The sequence below is a fragment of the Eptatretus burgeri genome, chromosome 5 (assembly GCF_056783735.1).
Source record: "Eptatretus burgeri isolate ZD-2024b chromosome 5, Ebu_testis_v1, whole genome shotgun sequence".
Taxonomy (NCBI): Eukaryota; Metazoa; Chordata; class Myxini; order Myxiniformes; family Myxinidae; genus Eptatretus; species Eptatretus burgeri.
Genome location: NC_140965.1, coordinates 33,284,205 through 33,311,505, shown reverse-complemented (window position 1 = coordinate 33,311,505; position 27,301 = coordinate 33,284,205). Strand labels below are relative to the sequence as shown.

At 44.2% G+C, this 27,301-nt stretch overlaps 1 protein-coding gene across 6 annotated transcripts in view; it reads left to right on the top strand.

Moving 5' to 3' along the window:
* The window catches only part of LOC147026190 (flavin-containing monooxygenase 5-like), a 66,881-nt gene extending 40,314 nt beyond the window's left edge, over positions 1-26,567 (top strand). For 5 of the 6 annotated variants that reach the window (XM_085881343.1, XM_085881345.1, XM_085881342.1 and 2 more), the window contains exons 3-8: positions 5,027-5,192; positions 11,764-11,906; positions 16,393-16,586; positions 21,262-21,620; positions 21,798-21,870; positions 26,092-26,567. In XM_085881343.1, the coding sequence (XP_085737469.1) occupies positions 5,027-5,192; positions 11,764-11,906; positions 16,393-16,586; positions 21,262-21,620; positions 21,798-21,870; positions 26,092-26,443 (1,287 nt within the window). In that variant the 3' untranslated portion in view covers positions 26,444-26,567. Of the gene's footprint in view, positions 1-5,026; positions 5,193-11,763; positions 11,907-16,392; positions 16,587-21,261; positions 21,621-21,797; positions 21,871-22,261; positions 22,341-26,091 lie in introns of those variants that run through there. The other variant, XM_085881347.1, reaches the window with a different exon arrangement.
* The last annotated feature ends 734 nt before the right edge of the window (positions 26,568-27,301 follow it).

Here is a 27,301-nt window from a genome sequence, read left to right as displayed (position 1 = left end):
CAGTACATGGGGTTAAGCCTGCAGGCGGGCATAAGAGGCATAATGGCGCCTGCACATGGGGAAACGACCGAGTCGAGGGGGAGTGTGGAGGTTTGTCGGCCCGCAATGGAGATGGGTGAGGTCGGGACGACGAGCGACGCCACCACAATAATTGGGGAGACGTGTAAACTCGGACACGAGGGGACGATGGAAAAATTAAAGGAGGTGACGGAGATGCAGGAAATAATAAAAGAGGTGACGGAGATGCAGAAATCAGAAGAGATAGAGGGTGAATTGTATGAAACTAAAGACAGGCACACACAGATAGAGATAGGAGGGGAACAATGGGGTCGAGCTGGTGGAATGTGTTGAGACCCATGGCAAGCATCAGGGTAACCTCCCTCAGGAACAAAGGGAGACGGTATGCTTCCTCAAAGTGGATTGCGACCAGGTGAGTCCGGTCGGGCCGAGCGAGGTCGAGCGGGTGCATGATGTGGAGGGGTCCATGCAGAGATTGGGGGTGGGGGATGGGGGGGTAGAGAACCCGGGACCCCTTGAGGTAACACGAATCCCCGATGTAAATGTCCCAGTGTGTGTGGTAAAGTGTATGAGTGGTGCGAGTGTGTTGAAACGTGCGAGTGGTGTGAGTAACATGGCGTGCGTGAGTGCATGCTTGGAATTGATACTCGGGCCGATCCAGACGGGAGACTTTTCCAGTAGCGAGGCAAGTAGTGGAGCTATTTCGATAACCGTTCCGGCTCCGCGAAACGCCGCAATCAAGGCCCGTTCCGCATTGCGTGGAGGGAATCTGGTGTGAAAACGTTCCACGTTTGGGACAAGATGGCCACGTGGATGGCTAAAATGGTGACTACGGAGTGGATTTGGAAAGCCCCATGTGAGCACATAAACCGAGAGAGTCCCGGCGGCGGCACGGTAAGCCTCGCGGGTTTCATGTGCGAAGCGAACCTCGTGAAGCGGGCCGGGTGCGAGTGACGTCATCCACGTGGCACGGAAGTTGGGTGATGAGCGTGCGGTTCATATGGGGAACACCACGAAAGCGAGCGCTTGTTGCAATTGGCGGGGCGACGATACGCTTTTGTTATCACCCGAACGGAGGGGGCGTTATTATCGCCCATAGGAAGGGACGTGCGAACTGCAGACCACTGTCCTGGAGCCGCGCTCCGAGTACACGAGGCCCCGCCGGATGTGGTGAACATCCCGGTGATTGGGCATCGGAGCATTAGTTAGTGGGAAGGGTTTAGCGTAGATAGACCGGCCTCATGGGGCAGGAATAGTTCCTCCACGGGCCCCTTGGAACAGTTAGTGGGAATTTAGGTTTGAATTAGAAATGGATTTTGGGAGACACGGACCGACATGGAATGTGTAGTGGAGACGTAGATTAGCTACATAGAGTTAAAAGGAACGTGCACTAGTTTAAGGGATGACGGGGAACACTAGTTAGTTCGAGGAATTTAGTTAGCAGAATGGCAGTGTTGAGTGATGGGAGTGAGTTGAAAAAAAATGCGCAATGAGTGAATGTGGCACAGCGGACCCAAGTGTGAATGGAGCGAATGTGGAATGCATGGTGCGAATGAATGATTGAGGGGAGGAGTGAATCCCACCCAAGTGACCCTGGGGTCAGTGTAATGTCAGTTAGTGGGTTAGTCGAATTTACCAAAAGGAGGACGTTTTGTTGTTGGTGTTGAATGAAGGCTCAAAACCTTTTTGAAGGCTGCAGGAGTCAATTGACCGGCTGGGATCGTGTCTGTTGAAAGGTGAGTATTGAGTAGAGGGCACCCCGGGCACCGGACTAGTCGGCCAGAGTAGGCCATGGGTCCAAGGGTCCGGGATAGTGTACTGGGCACGGGTGGCCCATCAGAAACGGGACCCGTAGCACCGAGATGCCACGTGGGCATATACGGGGGAGTAGCCAGGAAGGGCACTCCCCGCGTTCATAGGGAGCAGGTAGGCTCGGAGACAGCCTCAGGGCCCGGGGGTGCCATAGTTTGAGTTCGGCAGATGGAAGTCCCTGCCAGTTGAGCCACGCTGCCCAGCTACGAAATTGTGCAAGGGCACAAGAGAAAATTTGCGGGCAGGGCCCAAATTGACAATGGACACCAACACAGGCGACGGGAATCATGGTTTCCAGAACCAATAGTTTAAAGAAACAGGCGTGTTGAAAAGCCCAGAGGATAGTTTAAAGTTTAATAAATTCTAGGATAGATAGGAAATGTACCCCTTCGCACCATCCATCCCTTCACTCGCCGAAGGCTGCTGGACTCACTGTAGGAAGATTGCTGAACTCTGTGGAGGCTATTCTGAGGCTTTGTTGGGCCTCGAGGCAGGACACGAGTATCTCCCTTATTCCCCTCCAAAAAGGATCTTAGGAGTTGGGAGGAGACGGATAGGATAGGTTAGCCGGACAAGGACAATAGGAGGGTTAGGGACACTTGGAATTATAAAGAAAAATAATACAATAAAAGTAAAGAGGGGTCTAAATTTTGTTTTCTTGTTGCAAACTAATGGAGTGGGTATGGGCAAAGACAGGCAGAGGTGATCGGTTGGGAGGGAGATGGTACGGTAGGTCCGAGCCCGTTTTCGGAGTGGCCGGCACCACCGCACTCCCTCCACAGAACCTCACGGACCAGACCAGAGGCCGGCCAGCTTCATATGCCGGCCTTTTTGTGCTACATCCCCTTGTCCACATTTGCCATGCCTTCATTTGCCTGCCTTTGCCTTGACCCCATACCTGCTTGCCCTTGTTGCATTTGCCCCAATGTCACCATCTAATCATGTGCGGCAGGACCATCTCCAGTGTTTTGCAAGGACTGCCCTACAGGCAGTCACACCACAGGGACTGCATTGTGCAGCCCGTACATTGTAGTGTTTTGCATCCAGTCCATCTCCATCCATTCAGGAGCCAGGGAATGCATTGAGCAGCTGGCTACCTCCCTGTTCTTGCATAAAGGACACTTCAAATCGCCTGTGGGATGGCGCATGGCCTACAGTGTTAGGGTGAGTTGCCTCCAGCAGCTGGGGTATGAAAGGAACAAGGAAGAAGGTTCACGGAAAGGAACACCCAAGGGGGACCTTTTGAGCAGGCTCTGAGGATGACTGACCTTCAGCTGCTGTGCACTCACCCACATAAAATGACTGTTGACTTACTGTGCCTTTTTCTCCACAGATAACAGGTCCTGGGCCATGGTTAGTGTAAATAGTTAAAATTGTAAATATTTTGCAACCCACCTGTTCTTTGTGTTAGTGCTGGCAATTTATTTAAGTTGTCCGAGTGAGTCTGATAGTTTAGTTACGTAGCACACTAGGTTATTTATTTTTGGGACATGCATACATAGGTCACACTCAGGGATTTGTAGGTAAAATCGACAAGAGGAAAAACCCACACTTGCATGGCACACGAAAATTTGACGACTCGGGATGAGTCTGTAAAAAGGGGTGGGGGTAGTGTTACGAATTTGGAAGCCTTGTGCACACAGACAGACAACAGTCCCCAAGTTTAGTTATCTCGATAAGTATGTGTTTATAGTTAGGGTCCCCTACCTGTGTCTCACGGAATTACATGTGTGCGCTGTGAAGTTTCTTTTACAACAAATCTCCTTCACTTCACACACCGATGCCATTGCCCACGTGCATTCGACCACGTACGTGGGCAGAGATTTTCATCGCCTCAGCTCCGACTCCACCCATTGTCCAATCACGCACAGAGGGCGACTTTCCCACGACACCCAGGCCAATGAGGGTTGAGATGGCCATAGAGGGCGACTTTCCCACGACAACCTGGCCAATGAGGGTGGAAATCACGCACAGAGGGCGACTTTCCCACGACACGCCGGCCAATGAGGGTGGAAATCACGCACAGTAGGTGGCTTTCCCATGACACCCCGGCCAATGAGGGTTGAGATGCCACAGAGGGCGACTTTCCCATGACCCCCCGGCCAATGAGGGTGGAGACTGCCTCAGATGGTGATCTTCTCACCCCGAACAAGAAAGACATAAAGGAACGCCAGGCTGGGGAGGTTGGGGGGTCACGGGTCTTGGTGCTGGCTGGTTCGTCTGGTCCTGGGTCATCATCGTCTCTGATCTTCTCCTTGGCTTGGTTGATTGGTGCGTGGCCAGTTGGAGAGCGTGGTCCTTGGTGCTTGGCGCTGCGTGAAAGCTGTGGGTTTGATTCCCGCCACGCAACCAGATTGTCGTACACCGCACGAGGCGGACAGGTGCAAGCCAGTCCCAGGCCTTCGGCTCGCTTTTCCTTCCGAGCTGGAGGCCTCACTAAAGGCTGGCTGGCCCAGTTCTTGTGTGTGTGCGTGCGTGCGTGCGTGTGTCACCAGTCCGTTAAGTAGAATTGTTTAAGTGCCTTGTACATACCTGCATTGCTTTTTTTCGGTTTAACTCTGCTCTCTGGGTCCCACTTCCTTATAAATAAACCCCTGTTAAATGCACCAGCTCGTTTTCTGAGCTTTCTTTCATTGGCCTTGCATGGTGCGTATTGAGAAGTAGGAAGGCCGTTCGGGCTGGTAATTGTTCATTTGGGTCCAACGGACTCTGGTAATTCCGCTCGGTTATACTGAACCGAAGTCGCTAGAACGACCCGGTTTGACAGAGCCCGTCGAGGGTGTGGTTTCCCCGGTAACTAGACTGCGTGGTTACTTAGATATATTGAAATTTGGCAAATAACCCAACCCCACACTGACGAAATATTGGCGACCACAGTCCGCTTAGTGACCCATGACCTTTCGGACTTATCCGAGAGTCACAACCTAAATTCCGGGTGTTCAGTGGGAGACGACTCCACTGCACCACCTAGTGGTCGTTTATCGCCTCCGAACCCTGGCTCACAACAATATAAAGTGATCCCAATTTGTACCATCACAGCAAGCAAATGTTGAAAAATAACCAAAGGTAATTCATGGCATTGCCTCTTCCTATATCTCGATTTCCTTGCAAATTACTTTCACCTCTTCGTTTGTCGCAAGAAGCAGATAACACTTTGGAGTGAATAAAATATTTAATTGTTGCTTTTGCCATCCAGAGAAAAGTAACAGCAGTTACAAAGCGAGAGGACTTCACAATTTCTGGTCAATGGAATGTCACTGTTGTGGACGAGAATGGGAAAGAAGAAAGCACAGTGTTTGATGCTGTCATGGTGTGTATTGGCCACCATGTGAACCAACACCTTCCTCTGGACTCTTTCCCAGGTATGTTTTATGATCTCTTTTCCTTGGAATCAGTGGAATCCGACTAATTATTATTAATTTTTTTTTTTTTTGATTAGTTTTTCCCGAAATACTGGACAACTGTAATATTCCAGGAAGACCTGAAATGTCTGTTTTCTACTTTTTACAAGACCACTTTATCCTGTTTACAAGTCAGTTTTACCCCAGTTTTGTTAAGTGAAAAACTCGGTTAAAACACAACAATGTAGAATATTCAATATTGGTTGTTCACCCAAAAAAATAATCAAACTATAATGTATTGAACTTAAAAAAAAGTTGAAAATAACACTTTAAAAAATGCATTTCGTCGAAAAATAAAATAAAACTGGTTCGCTCATCGCGGTGTTACAAGTTAAGAGAGTAAATGAGTGTGGTGTGATTTCTTGATGTTGGACATAAAATGGACACCATATAAAATGTAGTTCAAATAACCATGTTTTTTGCAGAATATCATGTTATACTCATTTTTAACTCGTCCTTATTTTTCATCTGCATGTCATGAGGCATTTCAATGGACTCGAGATTTAAATATGATGAAATTGCTTTTCATGAGTTTTTGTACAACTGCCTCAAAACGTCAGGGTGAGGAACCGGCTCTGTCTCGTGTACACTTCATCAAATGCACGATGATCAGGCATTTGTGCTGCACCCCTGGACATTCCATTGATGTGATCGTTTTAAGATAGGTGGGAGGAAAAAATGATACAATGTTGTGGAATGTGATAAAGATTGATAACAAGAGAATCATAAACTTGAGGCCAGGTGAGACCTAATTAAAAATTAGCTAATGGTGCAAAGAGCGGCTTTAATGTGTGGACTTACAAATTAAACTGTTTTATGCAGGGAGAAGGAGAGACAGAAATTCTGGCTGGAGATACTGTACAGGTTCAACCACATGAAGTTAGCGATGTGAGTTGCTGCTGGAATGACAGTCTGGATCAGGCTCTGCTCTGTGTGTGACTTCACAGTCATGTTTAGGCTGTTTGAAAACGACTAATCTGTGCTCCATGCACTGGCGGTTAACCATTGTCAAGACCAAGCACTTCATTACATATGATAGGTGGAACTGTGAACTGTATTTTACACCTATTTGTCCTCTCTGCCTGCCAGCTCTGATGTAGCGACTCAACAAGTGTCATTGATGACAAGTAAATAACGGACAAAAAAAACTACTTAAAAAACAGATACAAAGTCAAATGAGGAAGTTCACCATTACATAAAATGTCGAACTCCGATTCCCGTGTTGGGTTGTTTCCGACCAGTGTCCCGTCCTGCTGGCACAACTGACGCGTGTTCACCTCATCCTTCAAGACTGTCGAATGATCAAGTCCTGTTGCATCATGGTATTTTCCCTCATATGCTGGCCCTCGAGGATGATTGAAGAACTCAAAGGAATCATTTCCCAATAAACAATATTAATGAGTTTTAATCAACCTGATTAAAAATGGCACCAGGCGTTAACAACCACTCTGGTCATAAACCCCTCCTTCGCTCATCAGAGTTAAATCGAGCACAGGGACGATCGAAACACGTCTCGTCACATGTCACCCGTCTCTTTACACCTCCCTCTCGCGGGTTTATATAGTATCACAGAACAATCCCGTGCCTTCCAGCAAATGGGATTCAAGTCCATACTGGAAGTTTCACTGAAAACATTCCAGCACCTTCACGAATCTCACCAGGCAGTTTACAGTACAATACTGCCATCTACAGTCAAACTTAGCTCATTACATCAAGCAGTTGATATTACAATTTACCGATCCGTGCCAAACAAAACTTATAACATGTAACCATCCATTTTACTCGTTCCTTTTAGGCATTTACTGATGCTTACTCACAAATACCACAACATCTAGCTTTTAACTGACACACACAATTCCGTTGAAACTCGACAACAAACTTTATCACCCATGATGTTCAAAAATTTGTTCACGGCATTAGGAAAAAAATTCCATCGGTATTTACTTTCTTCGCCATTACATATTTTGTGGGTCATCCATGCCGACCAGTGGTTCCATGGTTATCTTATCCAGCCACTACCAGGTAAGTTCCCAGGGGTATTGCCCCTATATTTTTCTTTAATTGTGTTGAAATCTCCATTTGGTGAAATACTCTTCTAAAACCTTGAAGTTGACAGTAAGAACTGTGCTCACATCATCATGATTGCAAGATTGGTCGACAAGAGTGAGATCATCAGCATAAGCCAACTTTCGTGAAGTAGTTACAGGTAGGTCACTTGTATACTGTGCATGTTGAACAGCATCTGGGCTAACACTGATCATTGGGGGAGACTATCGTTCAGGGTTCTTGGTGCACTGTAATATCCCAAGTAGGACTCTCAAACTATGTTTGTTAAGCATAATATGCGAGTACTTAAATGGTTGCATGGCAGGGAAGGAGCTTTGCTGTCTCATGAAGGAGCCCATGTCTCCAAACTGTGTCATGGATTGCTGACAGATCTATCAGGGTAACACCACTCTTGAAAGAGCATTGGTATCCAGCCTCAATGTGCATTGTTAAAAACCAGGACCTGATCCACAGAGCTTGTCACTGGTCTGAATCCTGCTTGTTCCACTGAAAAGGAATGTTCAACTAAGGATGAGATAGGGCTTAGCAGAAGATGCTCAAATGATGACATTTATGATGTGGAGAATAATGATATTGGTCATAAGCTTGAAGGTTTATGAAGCAATCTCCCTGGCTTGAGTATGGTGATAACCTTAACTTCTCTCCACATTGAAGTAATGACGCCAGACTTGTGGATAACAGCAGAGAAGGAAGCACACCAAGCTTTACCTTTAGGCCCAAGATTCTTTAGGAATTCTGGGTATATATCAACTTGGCCAAATCCTTTCCCAGACTTTGTTGATGTGAGTGCCTCTTCTACTTCATGAAGGGTGTATTGGGATGCTAATCTAGAGGTAGGAGGTGGTGTGGTCATGGGAGCAGAAAATTCCTCACACACCTTGGTCCTATGTTTCTTGGATGTGATGCCTTTCAAATCTGTCCGAGCTTTGATGCTGCAGCATTCGCAGTGACTTGTGGTGGGTAACATTGGAGTGGGCTGGTAGCACCAAGGTGCTGGATCAGTGCAGGCCCACTATTATGATGAAAGACTATCTTGGATGGCCAAGCATTCTTTGACATTCTGCTTTGGCAAAATTGAGCAATGACAAAAATTGCGCTTTTTTTTCAGACCGCCATTTGTTCTTGACCTTTAACTCAGAGGGGTATAATGTAAATGAACCGTAAATGCGCTGTGCTCTCAGCTATTGAGGGAGGGCAATTTCGTGCTGATTGGACAAACTTTAGTTGAGTTATGGTGAAAATGTTAAAGTCTTAATCGGTCATGACCTTAAAATTAGGTCAAGGTCAAAAAGTCAACCCTGCATACTTTTCACATTATTGGTGAAAATTTCATTCCAAAAGTCCCAGCCAGCTCCAAGATACAGCTCGGAAATTGGGAGTGCAGAAAGAAGAAAAACAAATTTCTAAATGTTGGTTTAGTACTCCTTGAGGTCAAAAAAAACTGTGGTTCCTTTTAAAATAGGGGTATTACCCCTGGGCACTCACCTGGTCGAATAATGACACTGAGGAGGAAGTCAATCTGGGAAGGAATCAGCAAAATGTTCCAATGAACCAATGTTATGGTAATATTATCCACATATAGCCTGGTGTTGGCTTACTGGTGAGGGTGGTGGCTTGGGATCCTAGGGTCCTGAGTTAAAGTCCCGTTGGCCGCTGAATTAAAATACACCAGGAGGTTGACTCAGCCTGTCATCCTTCCGAGGTCGGCAAAATGAGTACCAGTGTCCTGGTAAGGGGGACACTTCATCAGCGGCATAGCCACGTCCCAACCAATGATGCAACCAGCAGGCACAAGCTGCACTCGAGAGAGGGAGATTGTCCACATGGACTTGTGATCTGACCAATAACATTCAATGATGCCACATTCAGTATGCTGGTTGTTAGAGAACACCAAATTGAGTGTGGTATTGTGTTCAGTGGTCTGTAGACTCGTTAAATGATGTACATTGAAGGTTTCCGTGGTGTGAGCAAGGAAAGGTGTATGCTGGACAGCATCCTAATAGAAGACTCCAATGAGAACAAATGTGATCAACGATTCAAGTTTTTGCCAATTGACGAAGAGCAGGTCAGTACACAGAAACTGGACATTTAGGAGCCATGTACACAAGAGCTAATTGAAATGTATTGCAGTCGTAACGGACACAATTGAGCAAGATGTACTCAAGCAGAGGGTTTGAGTATTCTAGTGTTTTGTGATGTGTCTATCTTGATTTACATACACCACAATGCCATGTGCAAGACAAATTTAGGAATGTGTTGGAGATTGATCATTACGTGTCCAGGAACAGCAGAATTTTGAGAACTGTCTGAATGTATCAATCTCAATTCAGCGATGCCAATTATATGAGCAGCCAGAAAGTTTGGATCGGCGATTAGATCAGGAAGATGTTTGTGAAGCGACCATGCATTCTGGAATACGATTTTCCCTACTAAGGGCGGGTGATGGTCAACGTGTGTAGCACAGCTCGAGCTTGGCGTGTTTATGCAGATGAGCCATTTCAGCTTTGACATCAGCAAATACTGAAATCTGTTTTCCAGCGAAATCGATAAGGAACAAAGCTTTCTTTGACGTTACTCTTGTTCATGCGACATAATGCATACGATTCCAGGTTCGACCAGATTTTAGCTCCATAACAGAACTTAAGGTGGATCCTTGGCACTTGTGCACAATTTTATCAGCAGAAGGTCTCAAAGGAAACTGAGTTTGAGATACAAGAGCAGGTCTTCTGGTAGTATTGAATTAGTGATTCACAAAAAAATAGGTGTCCATCATTTGTCTATACCGGTATGGTAATAGGGATGATGTTTTTTTTAGTGCACCTTCCAGCCTTGGGATCAGAGAGCTTTAACCAGAGAACAGTGGGAGCTTCGTTATGCAAGTATTCATTTTTTTTAAACTTCTGTCACCGAAGGTGGACAGAGGTTGTTTTTAACTCTGTCTGTCTTTGTTTGTTTGTTTGTGAACAAAATATCTCAAAGTTGTGGATGGATTCAGCCAATTTTGTGGAGAGCTTGGGTATGTGACGAGGAAGAATTGATTCGACTTTGGTGAAGATCCGGATGCGGATCCAAGATTTTTTTCATTGATTCTTCACCATTGAGTGATGGGGCTAAAACGACAGACAGCAGGATATTTCAAAAAGTTATGGGCGGATTCAGACAAAGCCTGGTGGGTGAGTCGGTTAGGTGATGAAAACAAGCTGATTATATTTTAGTTCAGGTCCAAATCCAGATCCAGCATGGGTGATGAAGGTTAAGTTAAGAAAAGAAAGCAAATACGCATTTTGTTGGGTCAAACCTGTACCCACCCCCCCCCCCACTCCATAAACCCTATTTTACCCTAATTTTTCTGAATGCGTTGAACAAACTTTGGTACATCATGGGTGATGAAGGCTTTGGTGAAGTTTAATCAAAATTGTGTGTGTAGTTTGAGGAAAAAAACAAATACCTATTTTGGGGGGTCAAACCTCGACCCACTTGACTGCCTTAGACCCTGATTAATTTTTTTTATTTTTTAATGCCATGAACAAACTTTAGTTGCAACATACCAAATGTCATTTTAGTTTGGTCACAATCTCATTCACAGTTTCGGAGAAGTGTTTACGGATGGACGACATGCCATCCTGTAAGCTCCCTGGAACTCCGTTCCGGGTAAGGTAAAAATAGGACCACTGTACCCGTAGCTTATCAGGGCCCTGGACGAATGTTGTAATCAAAATTTGGAAGCACTGACTGGTGGGTCTGGAGAAGATCTTTTTTGAAAGGAATTTATGCAATTTTACCTAAAATTTACCGAGTCGGCCATGACACTTCCGGTCACGTTATTGACATGATCTCTGCAATTTAACATCGCGACCCTGGCCTAATGCTGTCACCCAAATTTGGTGCCATTGTGTCTGGTGGGTCTGGAGAAGAAGATGTTTGAAGGAATTTACTGTCCACCATTTTGACATACTTAAATTCACATGAGTGGAGCAAGCTTTGCAATCCCTGTTACCAGTCAGGAGCGGAACCTTGCTGCTAAATTTCAGCCGGATCGGCCCAACGGTTTGGCAGATGTCAAAATAGGAGATGTACAGATGGACGGACGATGCACAATGACACCTTATCTGGCATTCCATTCACAGATGAGCTAATAATATAATGTTTCAATTGCACACAAAGTAATTAAGTTTTTCTGGAATCTGTATCACAAAATGATGAGACTATCTTTCACATTATGGTTTTCTCCAAATGTGTCAAATATGGTCGATGAATTTTTTGGATGCCAATGTGCATATCATTACATAAATCTCTTTGACAAAATGAATGAGAATGACAAAATGATGATAATCAATTGCAAATAACTTGGAATAATTGATGCCTGATTCGTATAAAAATGAAATGAGAAGAGCAGTGGAGAGTTGAAGTTGAAATGTTGCTGTATTATTAGCTAATCCAAGGTTTTAATGGTTTGTTTTTACAGGAATTGATAGGTTTAAGGGTTCATACATGCACAGCAGGGAGTACAAGGAACCATGGGAGTACAAAGACAAGCGTGTGCTGGTGATTGGCATTGGGAACTCAGGTGGAGACATTGCAGTGGAAGTGAGCAGGCATGCTGCACAGGTAATGAAAACAACCTCCTCTTCCTCATCATAGTCTTCGTCTTGCAATAACTTTGGATCAGCCTCAGGTGGCTTTTCATGTTGTTGTATCATTTTACTGGAGGATTCCTTGTTCTGCTGAAATTGAGCTGCAACCCTTCTCGAGGCATTTTATGCAAAAGAAATAGAGCTACACGAAGCAGTAAAGTAAATAATAACAGGTGAGGAATTGGCAAAAAAGTTTTTGGCCAGATTTACATCAACAATTTATTTAGTGGGGTTAGGATGAGGCTCTCCAAATTAGGAGCTGATACAAAGCTTGTGGGGGGGGGAGGAGAGAAAAGAAAGGGCAGAGATAATACGCATGAAAGAGAGGTGAGTTCCAAAAAAAAAAAAGATTCCAGTTACCTACAGGGGTAAAATATGCTCGTACTGAGATGCTTACTTTATTGAACGGTGGGATAGAAGGGCAGGATTGGATTAAATTAAAATACTATTCTGTGTGAAAGACAAAATGAAGACACTCCCTTTTGGCGAAGCAAGGAGGTGCAAAATGTGATTAATGACAAGCAGAAGGCATTTATCCATATTATGAAGCAGGAGTGTCTGTCTGTCCGTCCCTGAACTACACCCTCAGTTTTGGGGCTCGCCCTGTCAAACCTTTTGTGGAACGTTTTGGCGTCCCAGTGGATGTCCTCAGGTGGGTGGGAGGTTTCATAAATTTTTCAATTCAATTATGATTTTTATTTTCGATCCATATGAAGTGTTTTCTATCCGCCCTTACTCTCCGGCAGATTAGTCTGTATTTGAGTGTCACCTGAGCATGGCGTCTATATTTGTTTACCTCATGAGTGTTTGTATTTTATAATATTAATAGTATAGTATTTGTGATTGGAATGATGCTGATGTAGAATTAAAACATAGAGATTGAGTTTAAAGCAGAATGAGGAAATTACGTGAGGGTTTCTACCCATGATATTTGTGGATTCGGCATTTGCAGTTTCGCCATTGTGACATCACAGAAATATTACAGACCTTACTTCTGTTGGGGTCAGCTGCAGTAAGTTTTTTGCTCAAGTCCTTCATGAACCGGCTGTCCAGCCCCTTCCAGTGCATAGCACGGGTACCTCACCAATTTGGAATAAAACAGCAGGACTTCAGTCAGACAATGATCAGCGGAAGAGTAAGTGGAGGTGAGTAAAGAAATACAATACACTTCATTGATGTATACAAAAACGAAAACACAGTCCGTGAGGTGATGAGTCAGTCCGGGAAGCTGTCCATCAGTCCGTGAAGAGGTACATGCCGAGGAATCACGTCCTGTTTGAACATCAGTTGCAGCCGACACAAACGTCGATAAATTACAAACAATTGGAATGTTCCTTTCACAATGAAGCTCTGTGACCATTTGTCCATTAATTCCGTAGCGTTTGAACGTCAGTTGCACGCTGACTTCATACACATATGTCTATCAATTACGTACTAATGGGATGTACGTTTTGAGGCTTTAGACTGCTGAGACCCCTTCGACCATTGAAGACCCTTCAAGACCCAAAAGTCCCAGAAGACCCAAAGACCCAAAAGGCTCTGAAGACCCTTTAGACCCCTCAGACCTAAACACCATTTTGACCCCTAACACCCTTCAGAGAGATAAGACAGCTCAGACCCTTGACCATTTCGACCAACCGGACCTTTTTTATTACAAATAAAGATAATATCGCCAATATTACAAATAAATTTGGACAAGAGAAATGTTTGTATTATGATTGGTGAAAATCATGACAACACATCAAATCTGTGACGTCAATCTCTGCAATGACGTGTGGAGAGGTGAGCGTAGCGAGCCAATCCACGGAAGTTAAACATAAAAAGCTCGCTCACACACTTCATCAAATATATCAAGCTTGTATTTATTATGTCTGTCAAAAGGATGCACCCAAGTAAGATGGCGAATTAAATGTAATCTTTATTTCATGGGCGATTGAACTTTACGATGTCTCCCTGGTTGTCTTGAATTAAGCTGCAACCCTTTGGTAGATTGTCATTATTTGAACGTATTCATTTTATTTCATTAAATGTTGCGTGCGTGTTGAATACCCGCTTTAATGTTAAAGGGATCCCACATGATATGCAGCAACCGCCTGACCAAACATTCCTGATGAACAATTTAATTGGAGTGCTTGCATGAGTGGCTTAAGCACTCCAATTGAGGGAGTAGTCGATAGCGGTACCGCACGACGTCTTTCTGACTGAATCGTTCACGCACTGCAGACGCTTTTGCCTGCCACATCACTGAGCTCGTGCTTCGCGCTCCGCCACCCACTCTGAGCGAGTGTATTATGAGGGGGTTAATCACCCTTTCTCCTCGGAAGAGCCGGACCTGGGGCCACTGCTCACAATTAATTTTGTGGTACGGTGAGCTGCTTTCGAACCACGAACGCCAATCAGTTAACCACGAGTTCCAGTGTCCACCGTGTAATTTTCCATTTAAATAAAGGTCACGTGGCTTCCAGAACGGGGAGCTTGCCCTCGGCGATGCACCACTCTTATCTTGATTAGATATTAAGTCTGGTGGCTGAGCATTTACTGCTGGTGGATGCTGACTATGACAGGTTAATTAGTTTGGGAACTACCTCCCAGTCTATCTTGGTTCGGACATTGTTGGATCCATGGAAGGAAAGGATAAGCACGGACAGGTTGAAATGTCAACAAGGAATTTATTGATAAAGAAAAAAAGAAATGAACTGAAGAACTTTTTATTTCCTTGTGGTGAAAATAGGTAAATTCAAATCAATCAAAATAATCTCAAACAAAAAGACTTAAGCAGGCATTGATAGAAAAACAGAAAAAGAGCAGATACTTATCACTCTATCTTACTTAACGATTAAACACGAGACAAGGGTACCCAGCAGATAATTCAGGGGGGAAAAGAAATCCGGTCTCGGCTTACCAAGGCAGAAGACGTCGTGCGTCCAATAAAATGTCCCAAAATGTGTAAGTGTGCCTTGGTCTGCTGCTTGCGCCCTGCCTCGCCATGCACCCACCTGCAAGCAGGCTCAAACACCAATCAACGTCACCCCCAGGAACCAGGGACGCCAAGAATCAGGTACGCCAATAGCAGGTCCCGAGCAGAACCAGCAGGAACGGTCCAACCGTCACCCACCATCAGGAGCTATCAGGAGCCGTAACCATCATACAGCTGTAAGTAGCTGCAAGGCTGTCACCAACTCACCGGCTCACCAACCAACTGTCTGTCTCCGGCTCACCAACCAACTGACAGGAAAGCTGTCCTTCCACCCTTTATATAGGTGACCAGTGTGGGCAGAGCCTCAAGCAGACCAGCCAAATCCACCTTGCCCATTGGCACATCGCTGCACGTCACCTCCTACCGTAAATCTCGCGATCATTCCTTCCTCGTTTAGCCCGACACGAACAAGAGCCAGCCAGCATCTAGAGAACTGCCAAACGTCGATGGAAAAAGGTTGACGTCAACGTCAGTGAAAGAGGTGGGTGTCGAACGTCAATGAAAGATAGGTAGGTGAGGTAAATGATCCACAGCTGTATTTGGCTATCAGAATAACCATTCACGAAAAGCCCGCGGTGTGCTTAATCAAATGTTCTGTAAGTCCAGAGTGTAAATAAATCGTCTCCCTCCAAGCCAATGTGTCCAGATGGAAATGGGGTACAATGAGCCTCCGTTGGGCTAACGGCTACCTCGCATGCATGAACTTGTCGTAAAGAGAAAAAGGCCATCCCATCAGAAAGGGAATCTATTCTGTACCCTCCTCCAATGCATCAAAGTTAGAATCCTGCCAGACAAGGAGATGGGACTATCCTGGACATGCATTTCTGGAAATAGTTGTCTGAGGACCTAAATGTCTTCATCGTTTAGTCGTATCCGATTCTGAAATCCATAACAATATATTATTCTCTGCTCACATCATCGACTTCTTCTTCTTGCATATCACAGCTTTTGATTGCCTGTTCGCTATCATTTTGTTGGGGTGTGACTATACAACTGCTGCTGTGCTCCTACACCAGTATACTGGTACTCATTTCGCTGACCTCGGAAGGATGACAGGCTGTGTCAACACCACCTGGTGTTCATTCAGCGCCAATGGGGCTCGAACTCAGGAACCTAAGACCCCAGGCCAGCCATCTTAACCACTAAGCCAACACCAGGCTTATATAATCGACCAAAACTCCACCCAGAGAATATCAAAATGAGAAAACTGGAAATATGTGAGCACTGGCTGTCTGTCTACAGAATCTAAAGACGATTACAGAAAAGCTTACACTGATAAATCAAACGTCCAAAGCTGGAAATAACAAGAAAATTCGTGTCGTTTTTGCAACATACATTCAGGCTTCGTTAGGAGCATATGAAGAAGTCAAGATGATTTTTTTTTTAGCACTTTAGGTTTTTTTTGTTGTGTAAACTGACATGCATGTAAACATGGTCTCGATCTGTTTCACAAGAACTAATTTTCCATCCTCTTACCCAACAGGTTTATTTGAGCACACGACGTGGAACCTGGGTGATCAGTCGGATTTCAGACAATGGTTATCCACGCGACATTGTTAACATTCGTCGCTACCTGAACGTTCTCCCTATCCCTAAGGCTCTGATGAGCTTTCTTGCTGAACGAAAAATAAACAGCCGGTTTAATCATTCCAACTATGGTTTACAGGCCAGTCACAGGTAAGTGTTGCTTTATTTTATTTTTCTTTAAATGATCAGAATTTTTGATTTGCACTTCTTACAAAGCACTACGTAGTTGGGTTGAGAAATGCGTGGCCTTTTTCCTGAAGAAATGCATGAACTATTTTGATTAAAAGCTGTTTTTTGTGTGCAAAATGGCGATGACGTTTTACATATCTATGATACAATTAAGTTTAATTTTATTTTGATTTCCTGACCGAACCAAAAATAAGCGACCCAATTAATTTGAGCATCTGTTTCATTATGCCGTCAGCTGATGAGGATCACCAAGATATGTCCCATTTACTGGCACTCCTGGCAGCAAAAACCTCACAAGCTGGGAGTCATCTTCCCCCCCCCCCCCCTCTCGTGATGAACGCTCATGCAGTCTGATGGGAGTGCCGACATGCCAGACCAAAGTTGGCAATAGGTACTGCTCGGGTTATAACCACGGACCTGTGGAATGACTTCCTGACCGTGCATACTCTTACCAATCATGATGTGGCCTTTGCACGGCACACACAAATTGATAAGTTTGATTTCTGAAACTTCAGTTCATTGACAAGAACAACCCGATTGGATTTTGGTTCAGGTCCAGATGCAAATCTGGCCTATCAATGGGATGTAAAACATAAGTTGTTCAGTCTGATGGAGGTATGCGCTCTACTGAGTACTGTTCTCATTATTTTATGGTTTTCCTGTCCTATAAAATCCCATCACCTGTCCTTGAAAGTGATTTCAGCTTAAGTTTATAATATTCTTCGGATACAATGTGCAAATAATTCTGCCCTACGAAAAGTCTTTGGTACACATTCTTTATTTTCCATGGGACAAGGTGTCCATCACAGTGGCACATGTTTGCTGTGAACAGAGACAAGATAGAAGTAAATAGACATTAAATTTATTCATTGCATCTGAATAAAGCAAGTTTTACTCAGCGATTTATGCTAATATTCAACTAATTATTTGCAGAAACGAGGTCCTGGGTCTTGTACAACAATTAACGATGCATCGAACCCAGGGAGCACAGAAACGTTCCGATTTTCAAAGAGGACGAATTGTTGGCTCATCAGAAGGTGGAGTCAACCAGCGTCAGCTAGCTCAGAAGTCAGATAGCACAGAACGTTGTCATTCCACTTTTTACGGTCAATCAGGTGATTGTGCAATTCACCAGGGAAGGCAAGGAATCCACAGCTTCCCGTTCTGGTCGATCTGGGCCCTCAGAAAGGTGTTTTCAAGCTGTCAAGCGGTCCATTGAGAAAACTCCCCATTGCAAGGCAGCAGATGTTGCAAAGGAGGTCCAAGTTCGCTCAAGAACTGCCATGTGGTACTTTCATCAACTGGGCTACTTTCGGAGAGCAGCTGGGAGAAAACCTCTTCTTCGACCAGCCAACATTCAACGGAGAAAGAAGTGGGCTGACGAGATGGCCAACGGTAATTTTTTTCAGATGAGTCCAAATTTGCTCAATTTTCTGAAAGTGGACACGTTTGGGTCTGGAGACTTACCAGTCAAGAGTTATCTTTGAACTGATTGCAGTGAACTGTGAAACATGGTGGTTTTTTTTAGAGATGGTGGGGGGAGCAATCTGGAACGCTGGTCGGTCAGAGCTTGTGGAGTGTTTTGGCAACATCAACTCTATGATATAATCTCTATCCTTGAGGATGGACTTCTCACCATCTTCTCTACTACTCAGATGGTTCCAAAAACATGGAAGATGGAGCTCCATGCCACACTCCAAAAAAGACCAAAGAATGTCAGGACAGAAATGGGAACAAGCGACTTCCATGGCCAAGTCGGTCTCCTGACATGAATCCGTTGAACACCTCTGGGCCATATTGGATCGAGCTGTGTGGAAAAAGTCCAGGAAACCAACATCATGGGCAGAATTGCTCAAACTTTTGCAGAAGCCTGGGCAGAAAACCCACAAGAGAAAAATTCAGAACTCATTAGTTCCAAGCCTGAAAGAGTAAAAGCGTTGAAATCTGCAAATGGCAAGTCTACCAAATACTAGTGGAAGTCTTAATAAGGATCAAACGTTCAATAAAATAAATTCTTTAAAAATCATGGTGTCTTTACTTCTGTCATGTCTCTATACTGTCCCATAGAAAAAAAATACACCAATTGTGATGCAATACTGAATGTCCTAAAACATAATCAGGTTTTTTTTTTTTTATAATTTCTATTGTTGAAAACTTTAAATTTGGTGGAAATTTAGAAAGCAAGACAAAACTGGAAATTGAAATCGATCTGAATACCCCAGCCAAAGAAACTGTCATGGTAAATTTGAAAAGGATGGTTAAACATTGGTCTTAACATCAATTTTGAATAATATCAAGTTTCTTTCGCTGTCAAGTCAAATCCTGAAAGGTCGGCTCGAACAACTTCCACTGAATAAAGGAATTAAATGAGTTGCCTTATTTTATAATATGGTCACTGACAAGGACTAATTACTCCGAGAGGACGGCGTACTTTTTTAGAGACCACGATCACAAGTCACCCTAAACTTCCTGCAGGATTCCACGCCCAGTCGTGTTACCATACACAAAAGCCCGAGTGCGAGCAGGTACTGTGCCGGCGATTATGCAACAGACTTTGGTCAGTCGGCCGAGCGGAACCAATGTCAGATAACCGATCACTGCTGGCCAAACACCTCGGCAGTCTTACACCGCCATCAAAACAGACAGAATAAGTCAGGACATTATTTCTTGAGGAAATGGCTTTTAGTGGCAGTCATCAAAATGCAAGTACTTACAAGGACAGAGAACAATGAAATGACATGCATGTGCAACAACTAATGACAGCATGTGTACTTTCTCAAATTATGCCCTGCATGACATACCCGCCTTCAGAACATTTTCCATGACTTAGCACTGTCCAGTATGCTGGCATCATGCATCCGATGTGGAAGGGAGAGGATGGGTGATTGGCAAGTATGATGAGATGAATGATTGGTGAGATGAGATGAGGACAGATCAGACCCCCGCACACCTCACACTTGTTGATCCTGGCTCCCATGTCCTGACTGAAACCAGAACCCTCTGTGCTACACTCCTGCTTCTCGTACAGCCGCAGCTCCAGCATTTCCCCGTCGGCCGGTGACCGCTCACACAACGTCTTCAACGTGTCTCTTGGCGGAATGCCTGGGTGAAGTATAAGAGGCGGAGGATCCAGCTTTGCAGCCAGCGGATGTGGGCACGTGAAGGTGAAGATGCACAATAGCAGAAGGCGATGAAACAAGGAAGACAGCGAAAGGACAGAGACAGAAAATGCGAGAAAGAACAAAGAAAGAAGAACTAAGTGTGAAGCAGACGATGAATGGCAAGAAATGAATAGACGAATGGGAGTGACAAAAAGAAACTCTTCGGGTTGGATTCATGCCACCAGAGAACGTAGCTATTGAGTCGCTCCAAAGTCTGAATGAATGAGAAAAGTGAAAGGAAGGACAGAGAGAAGGACGCAAAGGACCCTTGTGCGTGTGAATGAATAAAAAGATAGTGAACAGCCCAACACAGTCCGGAAACCCTCTCAAGCTCCAAATTTCTGAGCTTCTCAGTCTTTCTCCCCCTTTCTTGTAAGAGGCTTTCTGCTCCCCTTTTATCGAGCATCCAACCCCCTTCGATTAATCCTCGCCCCACCTCCTCATCCATTGGAGGAGCCACCTTCGGTTTGGGTTTTGGCACAATATAATTTTGCAGGCGTTCATGATCATGAAACCTGTTTGAAGCGGTTTCAGGGGCGTCTGAGGAAAATGTCCCTCTGATGCTGTGAGATACGACAGATGGCTTGTAGAATGATGAAAATGACACACATGGGATATCTACGACACAATCACAATGCAGACCTATCAACACAAACGAAGAAATAACTTCGTTTTATTCTTCGACGAAGAAATAACTGCTTCAACTATGTGAGAATCTCTTTTGGACTCCTCAAAACCGTAACAATACATTCCAGAGACCATTCCAAATGCTGAACATCTTTCGCATGTTATTTATTTGTTTTGAAGTTGCAGCTGTCACTTTTACAGTATCTCAAACAACAATTTAAACACACATCAATTTGCTTATGCTACTTTACCCTGTGTAATGACCTCCAACCTTCCAACAACTCACAAACAAATTTTCAACACATTAAAATGAAAGAAGGTTTGCTTGTCTCAAAACAGCTCTGGAGATGTCGATCGAGCTGTTATCAAGGATGATTGATGGTAGATAGCTTCTCTTTGGGGCAGAGCCAAGACGGAGAGCTGAACCATGGCCAAGTCAGGCTTCCTTCCTATCATAGTCAATAAACATGAAATTCTGAGCACTGGTTCAATACAAGAGAGTTTCAGTATTTTAGTGTGTGGCCAAAAGTGTTTTAAGGAGGGTGGTTTCAGACGTCATCTCATCAGTGCTTTCTTTCAGCACTTAAAACCCCATTATTGAGTCTTACTGAGCAGGTGCGGTTTATGGCGACAATGTGATGGTTATGCTGAAAATGTTCGACATGGGTTCAAGAAGCTTGTAATCCAAATCCTGAATACCACTGTCTTCAGCCAGATTTTAATAATCCACCTGTGGTATGCAACCATAATAGTCCTCACCACTCACTCACCTAGCCAATTAGCATGTTGACATGATGTGTCCATTCTTGTTTGATATATGAATCCCTAACTGATATGTGTTTGCACAGATTTAAAAGTCTGACTGCAACAATCAATGATGACCTTTCAAACCGCATCATTACTGGCAGCGTGATCGTGAAGTCAAATGTTGCAGAATTTTCAGAAACGGGTGCAATATTTGATGATGGTACTGAAGTTGACAACTTGGACTTCATCATATTTGCCACTGGCTACTCCTTCGACTTCCCCTTCCTCGAAGTAGATCACACACTTACTGTACGTGGAAACGTTTTTTCTCTTTACAAGAATGTGTTCTTACCATCCCTGCCTCGACCAACACTCGCAATCATCGGCCTGGTTCAACCCTGGGGAGCAGTAATGCCCGTTTCAGAGATGCAGGGCCGCTGGACTACACGCATCTTCAAAGGTGCCACTTGCATACCTACATATACTTTCATTGAAAAAAAATGGTAATTGGTGTTACACGATCATATTTGTACCAACCTCCTGCACACCATGTGGTGGTCAGTGTTAGTGCTTTACTTGTGATGAGTTTCACACATCTATTTGGAAGTAGTTTATCGTTTTTTCAATATTTTTGCAGGATTGGCAAAATTGCCAGATTCTACTGCAATGAAGAAAGATATTACAGAAAAAAGAGAAGCATTGAAAAAAAGGTAAGTTGCAATAATGATAAAATAAATCTTTCAAATAATACTTAACCGTAAAAGGCACCACCGTTGGCTTGGTACCCTTGTCCTACAATAACAAAAACAAAATAAACAAATTATATTAAAAAAAAAAAAGTCTTATAAAAACAAAATATTCTTATGGATTTCAGAATCGGTTCTGACTGATGCCTACAAACATTTAGGTCCTCAGACAGTTATTTCCCTCAAAGCATGTCCAGGATAGGACCCATCCCCATATCTGGTGGGATTCTACCTTTGATGCGTTGAGAAGGGTATAGAATAGATTCCCTTATGGGATGGCCTTTTTCTCTGACACATTCATGCATGCGAGATAGCCGTGAGCCCAACGGAGGCTCGTCTATCCCCTTTCCATCAGGACACATTTGCTTGGAGGTGGACGATTTATTTACACCTTACACTTACAGCACATTTGATAAGCACACTGCAGGCTTTTCCTGAGCAGTTATTCTGATGGTAAAATATGGCTGATGATCATTCACCACACCCACACCTCTTTCACCGACGTTGACACCCACCTCTTCCATGGACGTAAGCGTCCACCTTTTTCCATCGACATTCGACACCCACCTCTTTCCATCGACGTTAAACATCCACCTTTGTCCATCGACGTTAGGCAGCTCTGTGAATGGTTGTTGTTGAGTTTTTATGAGCGCTTCACGTTTTCGCTCAGTAATTCTGGCAAATGGCTGCTTTGTGTCGTTCGTCCAGTCGCCGTTACAATGATCGCGAGGTTGGCAGTTGGTGACGTGCAACGATGCGCCGAATAGGCAAGGTGGATTTGGCTGAAGTCTGCTTGAGGCTCCACCCAGACGGGCTGCCTATAATAAGGACGAGAGGACCATTTTTGGTGATCTGGTGACAGATGAGTTTATGCGAGTTGGTGACAGCTGGGCGACGACTATTTTCAGCTCCAGTCAGTTCCAGTCAGACGGTTGGTGAGCTGGCGGCAGTTAGTGACAGCCTTGCAGCTCTGATCGCTGGTGACAGCCTTACAGTGCCTCACAGCTGTCTGATGGTTGTGGCTCCTGATGGTGAATGATGCTTGGACGGTTAATGCTGGTTCTGCTGGAGATCTGTTCTTGGCGTCCCTGGTTCCTGGGGGTGACGACGTGACATTGATTGGTGTTCAAGCCTGTTTGCGAGTGGGTGCACAGCAAGGCAGGGCACTGGCAGCGGACCAAGGCACGCTCACACATTTCAGGACGTTTTATTTGATGTACGACTACTTCTATTTGATGAGCGAGATTGGATTTCTCTTCCCCCCTGAATGATGTGCTGGGTACCCTTGTCTCATGTTTAATTGTTAAGTAAGGCATAGTGATAATCATCTGCTCTTTGTCTTTTTTCCATCAATGCCTGATTAATTCTTTATTTGCTTGAGATTATTGTGATTAATTTGAATTTACTTATTTTCACCACAACAATTTTTTTTTAATTTTTTCCTTGTTCATGTTTCAACCTGTCCGTGCTTGTCCTTTCCTTCCATTGATCCAGCATTGTGTTAACCGAGATAGATTGGGAGGGAATCACCAAACTAATTAACCTGTTATAGTCGGCACGCACCAGCGGTTACACTCTCGGCCACCCTAATTAAGATCTAACCAAGATAAGATTGGTGCTTTGCCGAGGGCACGCTTCCTGTTCAGGTAGCCACGTGACCTCTGGTTAAATGGAAAAATTAGACTGTGGACACTGGAACTCGTGGTTAACTGATAAGCGTTCATGGTTCTAAAGCAACTCATCATGTCACAAAGTCAGTTGTGAGCACTGGCCCCAGATCCGGCTCTTCCGAGGAGAAATGGGGATTAACCCCCTCATAATACACTCGGTACCCATGGCTGTAACAATATCTTTATTTCAATTATTAAAGAGTTTGGTTATTATGCTTTACCAAAATACCTGGTACAGATTAATTGTCCTGATTGCTGCAGCAAAATATTTTAGACAAGCAGAGTACTCGCCCTTCAGGCAATCTTGTTCCAAATCATGCAACCCATTGTTCTGATGCATATACCCTTTATTTGGGCGATGTATAGGCGACTGACAGCTCTGTATAGGTACAAAAAATAACCCAGTTACTTGCAAGCAAAAACGTACCTACCGAGTATAATTTAAAACACCTCACTGAAATGGAACACATGGGGACAGGAATACTGCACTGCAAATGGTGCGGACTTGTAATACCCTCCAACACCTGGCAGCAGCGGTGACACATGATACACATTTACATAGAGAATGAATGATGGCTTATATATGCGCGTCTTTTTTTTTCGAGATCAGATCATAGATGGCCAGCTGGCGGCCCGTAGTTGTAAACCCCCCCCCCCCCCCGATGTTGAACATGTTCTCAACCAATTCTCGGACATGCATGTACCGATGTTATTTGATGTAGAAACTTGGCACACATAATGAATGAGTGTGGACCTTCTGTACAGTGTTTGAACAACACACAAGGAATTAGAGGAGGCATGCTGGCCTTGGTTCAACCACTACCCACAGTCGTGCAGGCTGCGTTGGCACAGGATGAAGGCGAGATTGCATCCAGGGTCTTTCAATGGTCTTCGGAACAGGGACGAATTAGAGAGATGTCTCCTTCAATCTCAAGACGTTTTTTCAGCTCGTATGAAATTGGAATTCCAGATAAGGTATTATCGTGCACCGTCCATCCATCGCCCATTTCGATTTCTCCGGCCATACCGCAGAACCGATTTGGCTGAAATTTGGCAGCAACATTCCGCTCCTGACTGGTAACGGGGATTGCAAAGTTTGTTCCAGTCATCTGACTCAATTGGTCAAAATGGCTGACTCAACAGATTTGTTCAAAAATCTTCTCCAGACCCACCAGTCAGAATGCTCCCAAATTTGGGTGACACAAGGCCAGGGTAGGGATGTTAAATTGTGGAGGTCATGCCAATCACTTGGCGGAAGTATCAAAAATGGATGACTGTCAATTATTAGGAAAATCGTGTAAATTACTTCAAAATCTCTCTCCAGACTCAGTCAGAATGCCACCAAAGTTGCATTTCTACATTAGGCCAGGGCCCAGATAAGTGACAGGTCCAGTGGGCCTATTTTTTTTTCATCTTCAACGACAAGCCCCAGCACACACACGTGCAAACACGGTTTAATTTCCTCAGGGCCCGCATTATATCACAGCAGGCCCCTCTCCTTGGCCGCCCACTCGTGGATGGTGCCACCTTTCAGGCTGTCCCGCCACACTACAAGGCTCCACAACTCACAATCCTCAGACCTGGCCTGAATTCTTTGGCCAAATAGCTTATTTCATTTCCCTTCGAAGCATGTATCACTTTCTTATTCAGTCTTCCACCTGACCTCAACTGTACAGAAGGTCCACACAATACAACCTTCCTAAAACTTCCCTATGGTTTACAATCACTGCCCCACTCTGCACGTATTACAATACAACTTGCCTTTGACAAATCCCTGTTACAAGCATAAATGTAATCTATTCAAGCGCACAGACCAAGATATTCTGAACACATTCTATCAATGGATCTCCCTCCCCATTACACGACGTTTCATCACCAGTTATCAGAGTAATGTGAAAGTGAGCCGAATGTGTTAAACAGTTCAGTAAGTTCACAACATGATGCTGGATTTTATTGAGACATGCCCAAATGATGGATGATTGTGAAAAATCTGCTGCCACAAATTCCAAGTTCTGTAGAGTTTTATGTGACCATCGCGTGGCACTCCTCCAGGATTAATGCCACAACCTTGGCAAGTTTGGGAATCATCGCATATGCTTACCCTCTTGACATGGGGTTACCATCAAGGAACTTGCGTCCATGCCCAAAATCAGCCGCCCATTTGACTACTGTAGAATATGAGGGTGCACACCCTGGATTCTGATACATAATACATGGTTAGGTTTTCTCAAAGCAAAGACCCATATTATCGATCATGTCATTATTGGATGGGTTTTTTGTTTGTTTATTTTCTTTTACCCGAGCCAAAGAGGGTATTGAATTTGGGTCCATTTGGCTGTCCGCAGATAATGTGCTGACATAGACCACAATTTACAGATTATCTTTTTTCAACCAAGGACTTCAATAAAGTATCCACAATTAGAATGCAAGTAAGTCTATAAAATACAAACTACAAAACCACATAGAAATCTTGATGAGAGTCTGCAATATTTGCTGTTTCTTGTTTGTTTTGCAGGTTCATGAACAGTCAACGCCACACTCTTCATGTGGATTACATCACATACATGGATGAAATAGGAGAGTTAATAGGAGTCAAACCTCACTTCCTGCCTCTCTTCCTTCGAGACCCAGCCCTGGCCCTCTCAGTCTTCTTTGAGCCTTGCACTCCATACCAATACCGACTGCAGGGCCCCGGGCAGTGGGAAGGAGCAGCTCAAGCCATTCGCACCCAGTGGGACCGAGTGCTGGCTCCAACTCGCACACGAGTCACAACACTTCCTTCTCAAGACTCAGGCCTACCAAGCCAACTGTTCTCCATTTTGTCACTAATTGTTGCCTTGGTTCTGGTCCTGTGGGTTGCACTGTAATTAAAGCAATGTCGACAAATTAAAATTGCATCGCTTTGTGATTTGATCATCGATTGCACGTCATTTTTTGCTGTACCTGAATCTGCAGGAGTGAGATAATTAAACAGTGAGGCCACTTCAATAATTGGTGTGTCCTTCCATCCATCCATCAAAGATGAATAACAACCTAACCCACCATGTTTGTTTGTTTTGAGTTTGTTGTTTAGTTTTTATTCGGACAGTCGGGACGTCACCATCAGACCACCCACGGTGCTACATTTTAAAGGATGCAGCCACTTCACCACACCACTTCCTTTGGACATTGCGAGATTTTTAAGCGGTGAAGCCGTTTAATTATGTAATATTAGATGTCCTTCCGTCCATCAAAAATGCACAAACTTTCTAACCCACCGTGTTCGTTCTGAAGGTTAATTCTAATGGTTTAAACAAATGAAATAGGCAAAACCGAGATACAAACAAATGCCAAACTGCACTGCTTCCTTTAGACATGGGTACGATTTGTTTTTTTTTTTTAGTCTGTCAGGTAGTGAAAGAAAATTGGAAATCAATCCAAACAGGAAACGTCCCGTTTTTAAGGATGTCGTGAAGGGCAAACATGCACGAAGAACTAATGTAACGTGTTTAAAAAGGTGGAGATAAACACGGTGCTTCCAAATTGTTTTTTAACAACCTTTAAAATCTTAATTTTATTTCGATTGAATTATATAGTTGAACACTGCAGAACATAAATCGCTTTTTTTGGCACTTTCATAAACGTTTTGGTTCACAGTTCTTGTACAAAATATTACAGCATTTTACATCAATTTGACCAATTAAATATATTGCTCAAAGACCCCATTCATGTCCTTTTTTTCTCAA